This window comes from Natator depressus, chromosome 14 (genome assembly GCF_965152275.1).
Source record: "Natator depressus isolate rNatDep1 chromosome 14, rNatDep2.hap1, whole genome shotgun sequence".
Lineage (NCBI taxonomy): Eukaryota > Metazoa > Chordata > Testudines > Cheloniidae > Natator > Natator depressus.
In genome coordinates, this window is record NC_134247.1 from 35331851 (window position 1) to 35352867 (window position 21017).

At 49.4% G+C, this 21017-nt stretch overlaps 1 protein-coding gene across 1 annotated transcript in view; it reads right to left on the minus strand.

Moving 5' to 3' along the window:
* The window catches only part of LOC141998858 (butyrophilin subfamily 1 member A1-like), a 55899-nt gene that overhangs the window by 24945 nt on the left and 9937 nt on the right, over positions 1-21017 (minus strand). The window contains exons 4-9 of the mRNA XM_074971831.1: positions 15298-15579; positions 10058-10174; positions 3749-3781; positions 3417-3449; positions 3296-3328; positions 3174-3206 (exon numbers count right to left, since the gene is read on the minus strand). Coding sequence (XP_074827932.1) covers positions 3174-3206; positions 3296-3328; positions 3417-3449; positions 3749-3781; positions 10058-10174; positions 15298-15579 — 531 coding nt within the window. The remainder of the gene's footprint in view (positions 1-3173; positions 3207-3295; positions 3329-3416; positions 3450-3748; positions 3782-10057; positions 10175-15297; positions 15580-21017) is intronic.

Here is a 21017-nt window from a genome sequence, read left to right on the forward strand (position 1 = left end):
AGTCATAGGTGGAAAATTGGTGGCTGGGGTCGGTTGTGGGAGTCAGTTAGGTGGGGAAGTTCATTGTAATGGAAGGAGAACTTTGGGAAGGAGACAAACCCTCCTGCCTCAGAGCCTAAGTCAACCTCTGAGTGAGGGGGGCTAGGAAGACACTTTGGCTACAGACAAGTTATTCCATCACTGGCCACTAGGGGGACTCTTGCAACATCCTCTGAACCAGCTGGTACTGGCCACTGTCCCAGACAGGATCCCAGGCTCAAGGCCCCCACTCTGATTTACGCTGACCATTCCTGGGTTCTTCAAAGTTCCTGTTTTAAGCCTCTGTTCAGCAAAGAAATTAAGCAGATACGTAAGTACTTAGCTGAATTGGGGCATTAGTGACTATACATCTAAGGTACGGTTCATTACAGATACCTAGAGAACTATCCCCATGTAAAAGCTGTTAGCTTGAAGTTCAGGGTTTTCTGAAAGTCACCTATAAACTAATTTATAGTAACAAAAACATGAAAACAAAGTTTTAACAAGGTTTCAAGCAGGAATTTGGACTGGCATCCAGATCTCTGAGGCAGGTTCGAAAACCTCAGCCTCATTGTGTGAAAGGCTGGAAATTCGTAATTCCATTCCCTGCACCAGCCTTCTCGCAGCCACTGTGAATAGAACTGTCCAGTGGGTGAGAAATACCCTGTTAGACAGGATAACCTGCTAACAAGTATAGGCTATAGATTGTGTTTCTTTTACCTGTAACTTTATGTTTCCAAATCTACATGCGCTTTTATTTGAGTCTCTGTCTCGGGCTCTATTAATTAAACTTCAGTTTGGTTTTACTGTAGACGTGTCTAAGTGCCTGGTGCCAAAGGAGTGTGTTGAACCAAGGTGAAGCCAGTAAGCGGGGGTGCATTGCTGGTGTCCAGGAGGAGACACGGGACTGGGCACGCGAGTGTAACAAAGCCGTGGTGTGAATTGCTAGCCTGCAGAGAGACACAGTGGAGCTCATGGAGCCCAGAGCACAGCACCTCATGTTGCCTGTAGCCAGTAGCTTTGGGAGAGTTTCCCTGGGTGGGCACAGACAAGGCTCCCACATTGTGAGCAGGTTGCAGCGGTTTACCCTGGAGAACTCGTGTAACCCCAAAGGCATCTCAGAGCTCCCAATACACTGAATGGGGAGAAGCAGGTGCCTTAGAATGGGATCCACAAAACCCAGCATGTTAGGAGCCATGTAAGCCAGCCAATGGGAGAGGCTGACAAGAAGGGTATGTTTTAAGCCCCACCCCTCTCCTGAATTTGGTGCCTCTCTCTGCTAGTGATCCACGGCCAGGAGCCCCTCTTCTGGAGCCAGGCAGATTAGGTACCTCCGTGTGTCTGTGAGACAGAGTAAGGCACTGGCCATGCTCCACACAAGATGGCCGAAGGGCAGAGGGGTGTTATAGAGTGATTCTGAGTTAATATTTAATTCAAGTGTAACAACTTAAACAAAAGAGACAGAGGGAGCCTCACATCAGAATGTACCATAGCCCAGTGGTTACAGCATTGTTCTGAGAGGTAGAAGATCCGTGTTCAAATGCTTTCTCCTCATCTGGCAGAGATGGTGGACTTGAACCAGAGTCTCCCACAGCCCAGGTGGGTACCCTAACCCCTGGGCTAAATGTTACAAGGGAGGCTCACTGCATCTCCATCCCCCACCTCATTCTGTGTGCTGTTGGGTGGCCTCTGAGCACATCTACTGGATCAGGCCCCGTGAGTGAGCTAGATGCTCCTCCCCTGAGTTTATGTGTCGCCAGGGGCACAAGTGGGAGTTAGGTGCCCAGAGGTCTACAGCAAGTCAGCCGTGTGATCCTTGTGCCCAGAGGCACAAACTTAGACACTGAGAGAACTTTTACACCAGAGATTTATGTCCTGGGTGAGTTAAGGCACCTACAGGGTTGGGTTTCAGCCAAGTGGGGTTTTGTGGATCACGGTGCCTAAAACTGGGATTGAGAGGCCTATGTCTGGGCTTTAGGTGACTAAGTTTCTTCATAGGTCTGGGCCATAATGCACAGTGCAATTCCCAGATAAAAACTACATTAATGTGGAGCTAAGGCTGAGAGAACATACTTGTAACTTAAGGGTAAAACACATTACAGGAGGAATGGTGTAATTTTTCCCAAACCAAGTGTTATACACCCAGGAAATACAAATTATGGTTAAATTATAAAAGAAATCTATGGTCTAGAAATGCAGCTAAGGCATCTAAACAACCTTAACTCTGCCCTGTAGTAACATCTTGAGGGCAAAATTGAAAAACATTGTGTACCTTTAAAAATCATTTTCATTTAATGTAGAACCACACACACTGCTCTGCATTGACCAGACCTGTATGGTTATTGTATGAAGTCACTGCAGGGTGGAGCTGAGGTTGTGGGTGGATCACTGAGGGTGAAATCCCTCCCCCTCCCATATTACATGGGCATGGAAGGGTCAGAACAAAGGGGGTTCCCGGGTGAGGGATCCTGTCAAACACTGGACAAGTCTCTTTGGGTTCATCTACACTGCAAAAAACCTTGTGTCAGTGGGTCTGAGCCTGGGTCAACTGACTCAGGCTTGTAGAGCTCGCACTACAGGGCTGAAAATAGCACTGTAGAAGTTTCTGCTTGGGCTGGCACCTGGGTTGTGAAACCCAGCGATGGGGGAGGGTCTCAGAGCCTGGGCTCCAGCCCCAGTGGGAACAGCTACACTGCTAGATTTAGCCCTGCAGCACAAGCCCCAGTCAGTTGACCCAGGCTCTGAGACTCACAGACACAGGTGGGTTTTTGCACTGTACACGTACCCACAGTCTCCAGCAATGAGACTGACCAAGCTGGGCTGGTGTATTCAGTGCCCTGGGCTCAAGGTGCCATTTCTGTCATTTCCATGGGGTTTATTAGGACAAATGGGCCCTTCACCCTTCAGAGCCCATCTGTGTCAGTGTGAGCAGCCCTGAGCTCCCTGCTTGGGTTTTGGCATCAAGATGGAGTTGTTCCCCATCACTCATTCAAACAGGCTGTAACTCCACCTGCTGAAATTGAGCTCAAGGTGTTAAACTGTGACTCCACTGGCAGTAAATCTGGCTTTCAATTGAGTTAAGTTGGCTCGACTGAGCTGACTTGACTGACATGACATGAAACATTCAACCCATCCCATTGGTCCCAGACACTGACCTTTCTGCCTCTTCATCTCAGATTGCAGAGTCTCTAGGGGGAGAAAAAGGCAAGAGATGAGATTTCACCGTCATGTTTATAACAGTAACCCCACAGCTAATGTAATTGGTCCAGACACTGACCTTTCTGTCTCTCCATCTCAGATCGCAGAGTCTCTAGAGGGAGAAAAGAGGGAGAGGTGAGACTTCCCCCTGTCGTGTTTATGGGGATAATGTTAATTTTGTAACTAGCCCAGACACTGACCTTTCTCTCTCTCACATTCAGACAGCAGGGTCTCTAGAGGGAGAAAAGGGCAAGAGATGATTAATCAATTCACAGATTCCAAGGCCAGAAGGGACCCTTGTGATCACCTAGTCCGACCCCTGCGTAACACAAGCCTGTCAGCTTCCCCCCAATAATTCCTAGAGAGGATATTTTTCTAAAAGATCTTGATTTACAAACTGCCAGTGCTGGAGAATCCCCCGCGACCCTTGGGAAATTGTTCCAATCGTTAATTAATAATGGCGAGATTTCACCCTGTTATGTTTATGGGGATAACTCTATTGCCAGCTAATGTGATGGGCCTAGACACTGACCTTTCTCGCTCTCCTTATCAGATCGCAGGGTCTCTAGAGGGAGAAAAGGGAGAGAGGTGAGATTTATGGTGCGGTTCCTGATATTAACGTAATTGTGCTGTAACTATGAAAGTGAGGCAGACAGACTGACAAACAGGACACACAGACAGATCTGTCTCAACATCCCTGCACTGACCATCCCTCACTTCCCTCCCCCACTGACCATCACCTCTAGGAGCTGCTCTAAGTGTCTCCCCCAGGAGTCATCCCCGCTTCCTGGGACCCGTCACACTCCTGTCTGATCTGGCTGTTGCGGGGGTGAGGAGAGAAGTTCTCTTTTTTTATCCAGTTCCCTGTCTGCTCCCCTCTGTGCCCATTCCCTGAAAAGCCCCAGTTCTCCCCAGCTCCTGACTGTGGGGATGGGGCAGGGAAGTGAGTGGTGGGAATGGGGCATTGACCTGAGCTGGTTAAGGGATAGGATCTGGCTGGCTGCATCCTAGCCTGTCCCCTGATCCTAGTGATACCTGGGAACAGCTCCCCCTAGGGCCTGGGTAGATGGGGAGTGTCCCAGCTAAGAACAGGGTGGAGATGCCTTTCTTTAGCTGGGTGCTCAGGTCAGCATGAGCCAGGGAGTGAGGTGTGGATGGGCCTCTACAGGCATCACCTCTAAAATCAGGTCTTTCCCACTGGGAGCTCGTCCCCTTGATGCATCAGCCCTGGGGTACCAACATTGCTGGAAATGGAGTTTGGGTCATGTCTACCAGTCACTGCTGAGCACAGCCTGAGTGAGACCATCTTGTGACCCAGTGTGAGGAGTGTCTCAGACCAGCCGTGCAAGTCCTGGGTGCGTTTGTGTTATTACAGCATCCTAGCCACAGCTCACCAGGGCAGCTGGTGAGATAATTCTCTGAAAGGCCCAGGGAATAAGACAGTGACAGTTCATTGTCCTGACTTTGTAGTGGTTGGAAATGAGCCCAACCTAATTCTCCCTGGACACATAGACAAATCTTACATATGCCTGAAAATGAGTGAATCCCTGTGTGATGGGGCCTATCAACCCTGCACTCAGAGGTGAAAGTAAGCTGGTACGCCCTGGTACGGCGTACCAGCAAGAGCTGGTGCTCCGTACTGGGGCAGACCGGCTTCCCCAGGCAGGACCGGCTGTAGGCACCAGCAAAACAAGCAGGTGCTTGGGGTGGCACATTTCTAGGGGTGGCATTCCGGCGCCGGCCATGCCGCCCCTAGAAATGTGCCCCTGCTGCCCCAGCTCGTCTCCGCTCTATCTCCGCCTGCTCCCCTGAGCGCGCCGCTGCTGCCGCTCCACTTCTCCCCCCTCCCTCCCAGGCTTGCCACGCGCGAAACAGCTGTTTGGCGCGGCAAGCCTGGGAGGGAGGGAGGGAGGAGAAGCTGAGCAGCGGCGCACTCGGGGCAGGCGGCAGTGGTGCAGCGGAGGCGAGCTGGGGCGGGGAGCGGTTCCTCTACCCTCCCCTCCATTACTTCCTGCACTCCCCCCCCACCCTCACTCACCTCTGCTCTGCCTGCTCCCCTGAACGCGCTGCCTCTCCCTCGCCTGAGAGGGACGGGGGGAAAGCAGAGCGGCGGTGTGTTCAGGGGAGCAGGCGGAGAGGAGGTGAGCTAGGGCGGGTGGTTGCGGGGGGGAGCCGCAGGAAGCAATTGCGGGGGGGAATGCTGCACGCCCGGGGGAGGAGGCGAGGCCGGGGATTTGGGGAAGGGGTTCGGAAGGGGCAGAGTTGGGGCAGAGCCGGGGGCGGGGAGGGCACGAAAAAAAAGCGGGGGCAGCCAAAATTTTTTTTGCTTAGGGCAGCAAAAATCCTAGAGCTGGCCCTGTCCCCAGGGGGCAATTTAAAGGGCCTGGGGCTCCCAGCAGTGGCTGGAGCCCCAGGCCCTTTAAATTGCTTCTAGAGCTCCGCTGCTGGAGCCCTGGGGTAGCGGCTGTGGGGCTCCGGTGGCTATTTAAAGGGCCCAGGGCTCCCCTGCTTCTACCGCCCCAGCCCTTTAAATAGGCTCCGGAGCCCCGCCACTGCTGCTCCGGGGGCTATTTAAAGGACCAGGGCTGTAGAAGCAAGGGAGCCGCAGGCCCTTTAAATAGCCCCTGGAGCCCCGGGCTGCTGCTGCTGCTACCCCAGTGAGGGAGGGGGGAAGGAGGAGGAGGAGAAGGAGGGGGGAGCACTTACCTTACAGGCTGGGCTGGGGCTGGCTCTGACTCCCTCAGCCCCGCCCCTTCTGGGGGCCAGAGCTGGCCCCAGCATACCGGTAAGTCACTCGACTTACTTTCACCCCTGCCTGCACTGATCCAACAAAGGTTGTACACAGCCTATGGGTGCAAGAGGCCATGCTTCCTCGCCCCTCCTGGACATGCTCCAACTGGACGCTGGATATACAAGGGAGAAGTTCAGCCCAGTCTGGGCTGACAGCAGAAGAGAGCATACGTATGCTCTGAGCTCCTGCCAGGAAGCTGCTAGAGCTGCAGACTGTGGAAGCTGAAGACGCTGAGTCCCTGGCAGGACCCCAATTGACCAGGGAGACAGAGGAAGACAGCCAGCCACTGCCAGGGGAGGAAATGCCAGAGCTGGAATCATGGGTGGGAAGCAGCCCAGGAAGAGCATTTGTTGAGGTTGGAACCTGAACCTGAAAGCAGGGCTACTGGTTTCACAGGGTCCTGGATTGGGACCCAGGGGAGTAGGGTGCACCCAGGTCCCCCTACCCCTTCCCACGCCTACCACTGGGTGCAACAGCCACCCAAGGGACACTGGGTGCTACTGCCTGAGATGGTGGCTATTGGGCACTGCTACTGGAGGCTAGAGCAACTGGGTGCTACAGCCCCGGATTGATTGACTCTGGCTGCTAGACCTCGCTGCCCTAAGGACAGGGGCAGCCATATTGACTCTGTCCATGGGGCATCACTGCCTTAAGGGCAAGGGCAACCCGATAGATTCTGGCCACAGGGCCGCTCTCCCCTGAGAGCAAGGGCATGTCCCAGATCTCCGGCTACTAGGCCTCACTACTCCAACCACAAGGAGCCACGCTCAGGGAAAGGGGACGTTTTCCCTCTTTTCCTTCCTTGACTGCCTGAAATCCCAGTAAACCATGCCACCTAACCTGGACTCAGCCCACATAATGTAGCTGTTAAAACCACAAATTAAACCAGTTCACACCTGGTGGTGACAGGGTGTGTAAGCAGAGTCTGAGAGCCTGTCTACAATGGCAAGTTACAGCGCAGTGACTTGCTGGCTCAGGGGTGTGAAAAAACACACCCCACCCCGAGCGCAGCAAGTTTGAGCACTGTAAAGCGCCAGTGAAGACAGGCTCCGAGCGCTGGGAGCTATTCCCCTTGTGGAGGTGGATGACATAGAGCACTGGGAGAGCTCTCTCTCAAGCACTCATGGGTGACCACACTGTCAGATCAAAGCACTTCCACGGCAGCGCTGCCACGGCTGCACTTTGAGGTTTTCAGGGTAGATTTAGCCTGAATGAGCTCTCCCCTGACATCTAGTGGTGAGCTGGGGAAGAGGCCATCAGGAGCTGATCTCCTTTGCATGGGCACACCCACCCTGCCTAGGTGCTCAGCATGATGGGATTGCTTGCCCCAATGATCACTTTTGGCTGGTGTGGGATCCCCAGTCTCCTTGTTATTGGGACAGGGGTAATAAATGATTGTTATCCTTGGTGTGTGAATCCAGGGCAGCAGAATTGTACTTGGCATTGTCTGATTGAGGGACTCACCCTCAACTAAATGGCACTCACTAGGCAGGGGACATGGGCTCCAAAACCTGATGAGACTGACTGGTTAGTCACTCAGCCATATATTTGATTCTCAATTAAACCCAACTTAACTATAGAAAGAAAGAGTTTTGTTATACATTCTAGAGCTTAAATTACTGATATTTAGGTCTAAGTGTTAGATTTGCTTTAGGACAGTGTCTCTGATGTGAGAGACCATCTAGTGTGCACTCATAGTGAGGTTCCCCCAGTCTAACAGCTGAAATTGTGAGAGTTGTACTAAGTGGGGAGGACCTGAAGCCATCCTGCTGGACTGGTGTATCAATTGGCTAGTAGAGTAGCTGGTAGGGAGATCATGTGATAGGGTGGCTGGGAAAGAGAAACAGAGTGCCAATTGTCTTGCAAGGTAGCTGGCAAAGAGGCACAGTGATCGGCCAGCATGGTGGCTGGTGAAGAGGAATGGCAAGCGAGTGCCTGGGCAGTGGAGCTAGTAATGTACCTGGGTGGGAAGTGAACTCTGCAGATGCATCTCTGGACTCTGGGTCTGCACTGACCCAAGGACAACAACTGTGAGTGGGGTGCAGAGAAGGGATGGGCACATTAAAGGTACATTTAGTTGCTGGACTTAAGAACCTGAGGGGAAAGAACACTGCCTAACTTACTTGGTGGTGGGTCTGTGGCTCATGGTTTATGTTTATGAACCCTGTTTGCAGTGTTTTCCCAAATTAATGCCGGGTTATTTCCCTTCTTTTATTAAAAGTTTCTTTCTACACTGAGACTTTGTGCTGGCAAGAGGAGAAGTATTGCCTCTCAAAAGCACCAAGCGGGTGGTGTGTAATTGTCCCAGGTTACTGGGTGGGGGCTCAAGCTGGTTTTGTGATGCATTGTTGAAGACCAACCCCGAGATATTGAACCCGGCCCTTGTTGCTGCCAGTTCCAACCGGCAGAAGGCTTACAGGTGACAGTTCTAAAGGTACAACACCCAGTTCCAGCTTTCACAAGTACAAAGCACAGCTGCTTTCTGCTTCTCTGAATTACCCGCTTCCGTCCTCAGTGGAAAATCATTGTAACAGACATTTCCCCTTCCCAATTCTTCAGATACTTGTAAATTCCCACACAGCACTTCAGGCGAGAAAACCCTGGCTGGGACTTTCACAGCTGCCTTTGGGGGTTGCACACTTGGTGCCCATTAATTTAAACAAAAATTGAGTATTCAGATCCCTTAGGCAGCTTTGAAAACCCCAGCATTGCTAGAAATGCCCAGATCACTGACGGCCAATTTCTGCCCCTTGTGATCAGAGGAAAACCTACAGCTGAGCACTTGTACTACAATAGAGAGTTTATTGCCCTGTCCTTGTAGCAGGATCTCAGGGCTTGTCTACACCTATAGCACTGCAGCTGCACCAGTGCAGATGTGCCGCTGGAGCGCTTAGTGGAGATGCTACCTACACTGACAGGCGAGCCTCTCCCATTGGGGTAGGTACTCCACCTCCCCGAGAGCTAGGTCAGTATCACTGAGTTGCTCACAGGTGAGGATGTAATTATAGAGACATAAGTGTGCAGTGTAGACCCAGCCTCCGGCTGAGTTAAATTACTAGTCTACACTGGCAAGTTACTGCGCTGAAACTTTCTTGCTCAGGGGTGTGAAAAATCCCCTCCTCCCCCACAAGTGCAGCAAGTTTTTCAGCACAATAACTCCCAGCACTCCCAGACAGGCTCTCAGCACTGGGAGCTACACTCCTCGTGGAGGTGGTTTTCCCTCAGTGCTGGGAGAGCTTTCTCCCAGTGCCGGCGCGTGACCACACTGTCATGTTAAAGCACTGCTTCAGCAGCACTTTAAGCTGCTAAGTGTAGACAAAGCCTTAGGACTTGTCTATACTTACATTTTATAGCGCTTTAACTTGCTGGCTCAGGGGTGTGAAAAATCACCCCCCTGAGTGCAGCAAGTTTGAGCACTTTACAGTACTAGTGTAGCTATTCCCCTCATGGAGGTGGATTACCAGGAGCGCTGGGAGAGCTGTCTCCCAGCGCTCGGCACGACCACACTCACACGTCAAAACACTGCTGCGGGAGCGCTTTGAAGTTTCTAGTGGAGACGTAGCCTCAGTGTAAATAAGGTAATCGCTAACCTCTCCATTACTTTTCCATTCGCAGCTCCCACTCACCTAGACGGGAAGGAGGGGGCACGCACAGACTGGGGGCCGGGGGGAAGGTGCAAAACTGGAACCGAAAAAAATCCCCTCTCTCCTCCTACTTTCTGTTAGTTTTTCCTTGCCAGGTTACATATGTGGGCGCTCCAAGCCCAGCTCACTGAGCCCCACATGGGTGTTTCAATGTAAACAGTGCTGATCCCTGTGGAATAGTTCAGAGTCACATTTGATTGGGATCCTTTAGTGAGCTTTGAAGGGGTGAAGCCATTTGACCCTTCTCAGTTCAAATAAGAAGTCATCATTCACCCTCCTCCCGAATCCCATTGCCTGACTCTCTTCTGAACAAGGAATCAAAACCCCTTTAATCCCTGTATCTTTACTTTTGTTTTTCATTTTTATCTCTCCCCTCACCCCAAATTCCTCCCTCTTGTTACTTCACCTTTCTCTCTGTGTTGCGTCCACAAGCAGTAACTGGCCAGGACAATGAGAACAGCCAGGAGAGCCAGGATCACCCCCAGAGCCACCATCCAGGGATTGACTCGTGGGAAAAACAGCTCTGCAAGAGAAGGTGCCATTGACTTCAGAGCAAACACGTGCAGAATGAAGACAGGACACTGCGACAGTGGTGACACTGTGACTAGTTAAAAGATTCTCACAGGGAAATACACAGGGAGATGTGGTTCCTCTGTGCTTTATTATTAAGTCAATGAAAGTCCAACCTTTAGCCTGGTTACTGAACATGGTTAATTAATGGGCGGGGGCATGTTGGAGGTAGGGAGGGGGTAGAGTGAAGCTCTGTCATGTTACACCTATCCTGCACTGGCATTCATGCAGTCCCTAGGCTGCTCCAACTGATCCCCAAGCTGCAGCCAGTGCAGACTGGCCCTCAGAATCGGAGAGTTGTGACCAGCTCCCTGACACCCGCAACTCCCCTGTGCTCAGAGGGGCTCAGCGACACCAGAGAGTCTGGCCCAAAATATGTAAATGCAGGATTTTAATACAAACAAAACTTGAGCCTGGAGAGTCAGAGTAAAAATTCCTCCAGATTCCTGTTCCCTGGGGCGATGCTGACGAGAGGGTCCTTGCTATGTGATTAGTGTGGTGTATTGAAAACTGTGTAGAAATCACAAATTGTCACTCTGAATCCTGAGGGGTTTTCTGATGCTGCTTCCAGGCTTGAGAGCTCTGCAGTCACTCTGCAAAGAACCAGCCTAGAGCAAGGGGGCTGTGTTCTGCCTCTCTGCCTCAGGGAGCAGCCTGCTTTGTCTCTCTCTGTATTTGGCTGTTGTGTGTTAGAGTTCTGGATTTTCGGGAATAAAGCAGCGTTACATGGGAACCTTCCAGGAAGAGTATTTGTTTTATTTCTGGTTTCAGAGTAGCAGCCGTGTTCGTCTGTATTCGCAAAAAAAAAAAAAAAAAAGGAGTACTTGTGGCACCTTAGAGACTAACCAATTTATTTGAGCATAAGCTTTCGTGAGCTACAGCTCACTTCATCGGATGCATAAAGTGGAAAATGCAGTGAGGATGTTTTATACACACAGACCATGAAAAAATGAGTGTTTATCACTTCAAAAGGTTTTCTCTCCCCCCCACCCCACTCTCCTGCTGGTAATAGCTTATCTAAAGTGACCACTCTCCTTACAATGTGTATGATAATCAAGGTAGGCCATTTCCAGCACAAATCCAGGGTTTAACAAGAACGTCCTCAGACGTCCTCAGACGTCCTCAGACATTCTTGTTAAACCCTGGATTTGGGCTGGAAATGGCCCACCTTGATTATCATACACATTGTAAGGAGAGTGATCACTTTAGATAAGCTATTACCAGCAGGAGAGTGGGGTGGGGGGAGAGAAAACCTTTTGAAGTGATAAACACCCATTTTTTCATGGTCTGTGTGTATAAAACATCCTCACTGCATTTTCCACTTTATGCATCCGATGAAGTGAGCTGTAGCTCACGAAAGCTTATGCTCAAATAAATTGGTTAGTCTCTAAGGTGCCACAAGTACTCCTTTTCTTTTTGTTTTATTTCTAACTCTCTGTTGGTATGCTGTGAACACAACAATCATGTGATATCGGGCATACCATAAGTTTATCAGCAGTGCAGCGCTATGAGATCTCAGATGAATAGTGATTAACATATGTAACATCGTTATTATTATCATGATGAACTACTCATTCTGTATTAACAAAGTTATTTGGTAGATAATAATACAGAAAAATATGAACCTTTTTTCTAAAAATTAAGATGCTTTTAGCTAAAAGTTTGTTTCTGCATGTTTTGGGCCTGATCCTTTATTGTTAGCACTGCCAAAACGCTCATCAGCCTGGTTATGCAGGGAGGGTAGGATCCGTCCCATTGTGTGACTGTGAAATAAAAAAAAACAATGTACATTCATGAACAAGAAATTTACAGTTCTCCTGACAGACTCTTTGAATCTCACATACACAGAGGACTGTTTTGTCTACACCCCAGTGGGGAGTAATCCTCAAAGAGAGGAGGAGGGTATAAAATAATAGACAGTGATCTTCACATTGCCTCTCCTCCCCCATCTCTGCTCACAGCAATAAGGTTGCTTGAAAGTCAGCAGAAGCATCATTGAACTGCAGGGGGGAGAGAGAAGTTGGTCCTAGCTGGAAGGCTTGCCAGTTAGTTTGGACTGCAGTAAGTTTTTGGGTGTGAGAAACCTTTTTGCTTTCAAATCTTACTTAGCTTGGTAAAGTTTAGGAATTAGTTTTTGGTTTTATTTTTTATGTCTTTTGTAACCAATTCTGACCTTTATGCCTTATCACTTATTATCACTTAAAATCTACCATTCTCTAGTTAATAAACTTATTTTATTGTTTTACCTAAACCAGTGTGTTTTGGTTGAAGTGTTTGGGAAATCTCTACTCAGGTTAACAAACACCCCAGCAGTATCATTTCCGTTGATGAAATGACTGACTATTAAAGATTGTTCAGTGGTGTGCTGGACACTACAGGATGCACATTTCTGGTGCAAGGCTGGGGAATTTGCGAGTGTCACCCTGTGTAGTTCATAAGTGGCTGGGAAAGCATTCATGTAACTTTGCTGGGAGTGACTTTACATGCTAATGGCTGTGTGTGAGCAGAGCCCAGAGACACTGCATTTCACTAGCAAAGCCGTGTAAAAGGCATCCTGGGCTGGACAGTTAAAGGGACACAGCAGTTCAACAGTCCAGACTGTACCCTAGGGGCTGTCACCAACAGGACTTTACTTCTTAGAATCCAGAACCATAACACACAAGAACCCAAACCACAGAGGGGAGGCTGCTACCTAAGGCAGTGGGCACCTTGCTTTACGTTGGCTTGTCTATAGGAACAGTTAGTACACGGCAGGCTGGGGTATAAATCCACCTCGCACTAGAGCTTGCTGCGCACTAACTGGCTGTGTGCACCCTGCTGCTGTGCATTGAAAGTCCCCTGGTGTACGTAGATCTGTTCCCATTTCAAAGCAGGGCAGATCAAAGTACACTATGGAATTGTGAGTGCATATAGCAGGGGCCACATGGACAGTTAGTGTGCGCCAGCTTTACACCCCAGCTTGCCACAAACTAACTGTTCCTGTAGACAAGCTCTGATTCTGCTTTTTTACAGAGCCCTCTGTTCTGCAAACAGCACTTGGCAAACACTCCTCTCTTAAAGTGGCAACTTGCAAGTCCAACAGAGTCCTCACTACACCACAAGAACAAAGGAGAATTCCCTCCCCCACCCCTGCTGAGAAGAATGATGATTGTTGGTGTGACGTTACACTACATATTCTTTATGAAAATACACTTATGATATAGATATGACATAACTGAGATGTACTTTATGCAAGTAAGGTATCATTTGAAAGGTTGTGATTTACTGAATGTGATTATCCTATTTGTCAGGTTTCAGAGTAGCAGCCGTGTTAGTCTGTATTCGCAAAAAGAAAAGGAGTACTTGTGGCACCTTAGAGACTAACAAATTTATTTGAGCATAAGCTTTTGTGAGCTACAGCCCACTTGTATCCATGCATCATTTTTGTATCTGAAGTTAGGAATATTGACTATGTATCTGTATTCCAACTATACTACTTTGGGTGACACCCACTGCTAACACTTCAGGTACAACAATAGAAAAGCCAGACAGGGTTGATTACCCATCAGTGAGGACAATGGCCTTCCTGCGGACACTCCATAGTGCCACTAACTCATGGATGCTGTGATACTACAGAGTCAGGTGACGTGATTACCTGATACTAACGTCCGTTTTGGACTGCTGAACTTTTCCATTGGGAGTTGGGGGAATCAAACAAAGGATTCCTGCCTTATCAAAATCCTATATAAGGTGGAGGATGGAAACAATCAAGGTCTTCAGTTCATTTCCCCTCTGCCTCCCCACCCAAAGAGACACTGAAAAACATCCGGAAACAAGAACTGCTTGACCCAGGCTGGAAAGATATCTGGCCTATGAAGGAATCTCCCTAATACTGACCTTTATCTAGGGTGAGGAATTGCTATATGTAACCAATTTCTTTAGTGAATCTAGCTTAGTTTGTGTGCTTTGTTTTATTTTCTTAGTAATCTGCTTTGTTCTGTTTGCTATTTCTTTAACCTCTTAAAATCCATCTTTTGTAGTTAGAATTATATAAACTGGATTATATTATAAACAAGAAATATGTTTACTAACCAGGGGGTGGGGAGTTGTGCATACCTTCCTCCACATTGAGGGAAGGGGCGAATTTCATATAAATTTGGGTTTGCGCTCCAAGAGAGGTGAACACCGGGGGCTGTGGCAAGTCCCTTAAACTGAGTCTTCCCAGAGCTGATCTCAGTGTCTGTATTGTTCTGCAGCAGGATGTGGCCCTGCCTGTGTGCTTGGCTGGAACAGGCTTGTGAGCCTGGTCCAGCAAAACCACATAAAGGGGGCCCACGCTGGTAGAATAGACTGACTCAGTGGCATCCCAACACATCAGGTGGCATCCCAAGGGGGTCTGACCAATCACAGCTGGGACTGAGCTATTATGAAAATGTGGCCAATGGTGTCATAGAATCATAGAATATCAGGGTTGGAAGGGACCTCAGGAGGTCATCTAGTCCAACCCCCTGCTCAAAGCAGGACCAATCCCCAACTTTTGCCCCATATCCTTAAATGGCCCCCTCAAGGATTGAACTCACAACCCTGGGTTTAGCAGACCAAAGCTCAAACCACTGAGCTATCCCTCCCCCCAGCCTGCAAGGTGCTAAACACCCTCAGCTCCTACTGGAGTCAAAGTTTATGTCTATATTGCAATTAGACACCCATGGCTCGCTTGGGCCAACTAACTCAGGTGCTCTGGGCTCAGGCTAAGGGGCTGTTTAATGGCAGTATAGATGGGCTTAGGCTGAAGCCCGAGCTCTGGGACCCTCACAGGGTCCTAGAGCCTGGACTCCAGCCCAAGCCTGAACATCTACACTGCCATTTAACAGCCCCTTAGTCCGAACCCCTTAGCCTGAACCAGCTGGCACAGGCCACCAGCAGGTGTCTAATTTCAGTGTAGACATCTCCAAAGAGAACCGAGGTTGTTCAGGACTTTCCAAGACGTGCTCTGCACCTTGAAGATCCAGGCCAATACAGGAGACACAATGATAAATACTCTCTGCTCATGTCTGCAGCATCTCGGTCTATCCATGTGCAGCACGGACGGGTACTGACCTGCTACTGAAATTGCTGACTCTCTCTTCTGGTTGAGTCGGAGGTTCATGACACAGCATGACACTTTCTGGTTGGACTCTTCTGTTATAACAATGGCAATCTCTGTTTGAAACAGGCCATTGGCCTCTGGGGTTATTTCTTTAGAGGCTGATGGTAAGAACTTCCCCTGGTGATCTCTCCACTGAGCCTCAGGCTCTGGGTACCATCTGGATGATTGACACACCACCCGGATCCCTCCATCCTGATGTCCCTCCACTGAGATGTCAGGATCAGAGCCCAAACCTACAGAAGAAATAAATGAACTTGTGATAATCCTACAGTGCCCAGTAACGAGCCAAAAGCTTTATTACACTGTTATCAAAAGCCATTTCCTGTTAAACTGATAATCAAATGTGAGTCCATGAGTGTGGCTGGTCAGTTAATCTGGTCAGATTCATATTTGATAGACAATAAAATTAATATTAATGTCAGGGCTGTTCTGTGCACAAATTTGTTCCAGTTTAGTTAAACTGGTTTAGTTAATCAAAGTGCAAATCCCTGTGTGGACACTCGTAAATCAAGAAGGAATTGACTCAAGCTAAATCAATATAAGCCATTTCCAAACTCTTTTAGGCGTGTCCACACAGAGGTTTGCACTAGTTCATCAAAACCAGTGCCCATGTATGTGTAGACAAACATTAAATTAATTCACAAATAAAAAAACCTTGTTATAGGGGAGTTTGGGTTGCTTGGCAATGCCTTGTAGCCTTCCAGAATAAAGAAGTGAACAGCAGAAAACTGATACAACCGAAAGCAAGGAAATATACTCAGCAAAACAGAAACACAAACACTCAACAAGGAAATATAGGGTTAAGGTAACACCTCTCACACCAGATCACACTTGGGGGGTTTATTATTGATGAGCTAAACTGAAATAAAATTATCTTAATTGAAACAAGAGTCTTGTACCTTCATCAAAAGTGTGAATTCAAACAGATTTCATTAATGTGGGGTCAGTGTGTGTGTGTGCAGAGAGGCCCTTAGGCTGTTTGGAAATTTCGCACAGACCAGCCTAGAAAGGCAAACAACCTATAAAGAGAGACAAAGAAGCTACGAGTGTCTGGAGCCTTCCCCATACGGGATTCTTGACCAGAAGAGCACAGGCTACGGAGTCCTCTCCCAGAAGGGGTGTGACTCACAAGGCTTTGGTCTGACAGACTCATGGGAAATGCCCAAGAGCCACAGACAAGAACTGAGGTTAAAAGGCCTGATGTGAAAATTATATGTAACCCCCCATGCTGTTCCTTTTAAACAACCCACTGATTCCAGCTAGATGGGGACTTGCAGGTAAACAAAGGAAAAAGTTTATGAGCCCTTGCAGCATGCTCAGTAGGGCATCTCCAAGGGTGGGGGCTAATTCCACTCCCAAATACAGTAAAAGCTGTTTCATCCGGCATGTTGGGGGAATGGGGGGTACCAGTGAGTGAAAAATGCTGGTTAACTGAGAGGGAGAGAGTTTGGGTGCAGGAGAGGGTATGGGGTTGGGGCACAGGCGCAGGTGTGGAGCACAGGCTCTGGGAGGGAGTTTGGGTGATGGAGGGGGTTTGGGACAGGGCGTTGGGGAGCAGAAAGGGAGGCGGGGTGCTGGATCCTGAGGCACTTACCTCAGGTGGCTCCGCGCAAGTGGCGACCTGTCCTGGCTGCTCCTAGACGGAGGCATGGCAGGTGGCTCCTCGGGCTGCCCCCACCCCTCACTGAGGGAACCACAGCCAATGGGAGCTGCGGGGGCGGCGCCTGTGGGCGGAGGTAGCATGCAGATCCTCTGGGCCACCCTTCTGCCTAGCAGCAGCTGGGACAGGTCACTGCTTGCAGGGAGCCACGCAAGGGGAGCGTCCACCAAATCTGGCACCCCACATCTCCTCCCACCCTGCAACCCCCTGCCCTGAACCCCCTACCACACCCAAACTCCCTCCCAGAGCCTGTGCCCCAGCCCTACACCCCAACCCCCAGCTCTGCACCCCCTCCCATACCCAAACTCCCTCCCAGAGCCTGCACTCCACAACCCCTCCTGTGCTCCAACCCCCCTGCTAGCCCCACGCCAAGTGGATTATAAACTGGAATTTCAATGATGATCAGAAATGCCGGTTTATAGAGTTTTCTGGTTGGTGAAGTGCCAGATAAAGCTTTTACTGTATAAAGAACAAAAGTTGCCAAAATCTTACGTTAGTTTCACCAGACCCAGAGGGAGTCAGCCATACCAGATCTCCACCCTGAGCGCTGATAGTCACAGGCCTGTTTTACTCATTGCAGCAAGAAGATAACCACAACGACAAGGATATCAGCCTATTGGAAGAACTGGGTGTTTGCTGCTTGTTCAGTTCATGGCAGTGTGATGATATTAATGCCACATCAGTAATGTATGTTTTAAATGCATAGGATTTGTGGCCTGTGAACCATTTGGTAGTGAGGAAATCTGTATGTTTGATGCTAATTTCGTTGTTGTTGTTTCCAAAGTGTTTGGATATAATGATAAGATTGTGTCTAGATTTATGAGGAGTCTCAGTTAACCCTCAGCTTGTCCTCTTATGAACCTAACGATTGTTTTAGTTTGAGCAGCTTTACTCCATTGTGGTGTCTTGCTCCAGTCTGGAAGAAATTCAGGCTACGAGCATCCATGTCTGTCCAAATGTGCATATTTAATCTCATGTGTTATTATGCCCCAGTGGAAGCTCTGCTGTCCAACCAAACCGAACCCCCTCACTGTTCCTGCAGTAAAATGGAATTATAGCGGGTGCTTGTGTAACCAAAGTTTGGTGGATTACATGTACATTACACAAGGGAATGATCTTGTGGTTATAAAGTAATATCCAGTCATGGCCATGACTTACAGCTCAGGTTACCCACAGTTGACAGTTATTGTGCTGTGGATGGCAGTGAGTGGCTGGAAGGGTTTTAAGTAGAATGTAACTTTGTCAGTGCACTAAACTTAAAATGATGAGATACACAAATTACAAGTGTATGGGAATTATTGGCTGTGATTGTCTGTCATACAGCAGCGATTAGAGGCCCCAGTCTGGGGCAAAGGTGCCAACTTTTTCCAGTGCCGGTGGGTGCTCAAGCCCGCCCCTGCCCCTGCCCCGCCCCCATTCCAACCCCTTCCCCAAAGTCCCTGCCCCAACTCCGCCCCCTCCCTGCCCCTATTGGACCCCTTCCCCAAATCCCCACCCCGGCCCCACCTCTTCCCCGAGAGTGCCACATTCCCCCTCCTCCACCCTCCCTCCCAGCGCTTGCCGCACGAAACAACTGTTTCGTGGCGCAAACGCTCGGAACTAGGGGGAGAAGCGGGACATGGCGTGCTCAGGGGAGGAGACGGAGCAGAGGTGATCTGGGGTGGGGGGCTGCTGGTGGGTGCAGAGCACCCACCAATTTTTCCCCGTGGGTGCTCCAGCCCTGGAGCACCCATAGAGTCGGTGCCTATGGTCTGGGGCCCTGGTGTGCTGGGCACTGCACACACATCACAGGAGACAGTCTGTGTCCCAAAGAGTTTACAGTCTAAACAGGCAAGATGGACCAAGGGTGAGAGAAGAAACAGAGGCACAGAGACTTGCCCAAGTCCATGCACAGCTCAGTAGCAAAGGCAGGAATAGAACCCCTGTCCCTTGACTCTCAGTCCACTGCACTATCCATCTGGCAACCCTGTCTCTCATTTAGTGCTGTTCTAGCTTATGTGCACATGCTTCATATTGTCTACCAATCGTGGGGAGATGCTACGTAATCCTGCAGTTTCCTGAGCAGGAACAAGGGACTGGTTCTTCCTTTAATGAACACAGACAGCACCTCTCAGCAGGCACAAAGAGTTGGATCAGAAGGACAATTGGAAGGAGCTGTGCACTGCTTAACTGATGAGCAGGGAGGCTAAAGTCTTCCACTACTTCCACTTAGTTACAAAGACAATTTTACAATCATGTGTGACCCCCTTGGGCAGAGGAAGTGCTGGGTGTTCCAGGAGGAGAAGAGTGGAGAAAGGGAGAACAAGAGGGCGCGTGTGTCTGTACCTCCTGACAAAAGGCCTACAGTGAGCGGGCCCTCGCCTAGTGAAGCAGCTGAGAACCTGCCTAAAGCCCAGGAGGGACAAAGTGGCTGGCTGGGGACACCCCTGGATGGGAGCCAGGAAGAGCACTGTGCCAGAGAGGAATCACCTGAGAAGGACAAACCAGAGCCAGATCCGGTTTTGCTGTCACCCAGAGCTGTATGGGGCTGTGAGTACTGGGGCTTGTGACTTTGCATTGGGATTAAGGTGGGAGGCTGTTAGCTAGCTAAGTGGGGAGGTTGTTGCTCTGTGGGGCTTTGCAGAGAGCAGCAGAAGAGGGCACTGGAGAGGTTTGCTGTGGAAAATTCATTGGTGTCAAAGACGACCAGGAGCACCCAAGACTCACTGCTGCACGGGAACTCAGCCCAGGACTCCTGAACTGTGAGTGTAGACACAGAGCCTGGTGTCTGCCCCGTGACACTGTGCTTGGCGTCTCCCATTTTTATTGTGGTACCACTAGGCCCATGGGTCCTTGGGTTGACTGTAACCTGTTTTACCAGCACGCTCATATTTTCCCCCTGTTGTTTTTCTACCTTCATCCCTTTGTAAATAAATATTTCCCTTTCCTATATTCACTGATCTATTCCGGGGTGTGTGCATTTACACTGGGGGGATCAGAAGAGGTGTCCCCGGGGGTGGAAGGGAGTTACCCCGCTGTGCTCCAGTGTGCGCCTGTTCTTGGCCAGAGCTGCTCTACAGAGCAGACTCCATCTTGGCCATGAGGGCTCTCTAGTTACATATTAATTCCCACAAAGTACTTCCCAGTGCAGAATTACAGTTTCCTAGCAGGGCCTTGTGCCTTTCCAAATACAGGGAGCGGCTAAACTTACATTCCTGAAACCCAAGAGATACAAAGTAATGGCACACAGCGCCCCAGCCATGCAACCTTAACTCTGTCTCCTGGGGCTGGCAATAGGCGTGGGGAGTGGTTCAGTGAGGGTGGTGCCATAATAAACAGGCATGAGGAAGGTGCCATTGCTGGTGTTGTATTTCTCAGATTTGGATTCCAGCATCTACCTGCCTGCACTCCCACTGCCTTCCCCGTGTCTGGAGTCGCTGTACTGACTGGGGGAGGGGTTAGTTAGAGCAGGCTGGCAAAGTGGTCACTCAGGTCACTGTGATATGACGAGAGGGATCACGTATGTGTCTCATTGCACTGCTGAGGTCTGTAGGCTGGGTCAGGAGAAGTGCAGTGGCTCTTAACCTTTCAGGAGTCTGATTTGTCTTGCATACCCCCAAAGTTTCACCTCCCTTAAAAACTACTTGCTTATAAAATCAGACATAAAAATACAAAAGTGTCACAGCCACGCTATTCCTGAAGAATTGCTGACTTCTCATTTTTACCACATAATTATAAAATAAATCAATTGGTATATAAATATTGAACTTACATTTCAGTGTATAGCGTATAGAGCAACGTAAACAAGTCAATGTCTGTATGAAATTTTAGTTCGTACTGATTTCACTGGTGCCTTTTATGTAGCCTGTTGTAAAACTAGGCAAATATCTAGATGAGTTCATGTACCCCCTGGGAGATCTCTGCGTACCCCCAGGGGTCCATGTACCCCTGGTTGAAAACCATTGCTCTAATGACCTCAAATTTAGGCCACTAACCCTACCCCAGACTCCAATGAGCCACAGAAATTTTCAA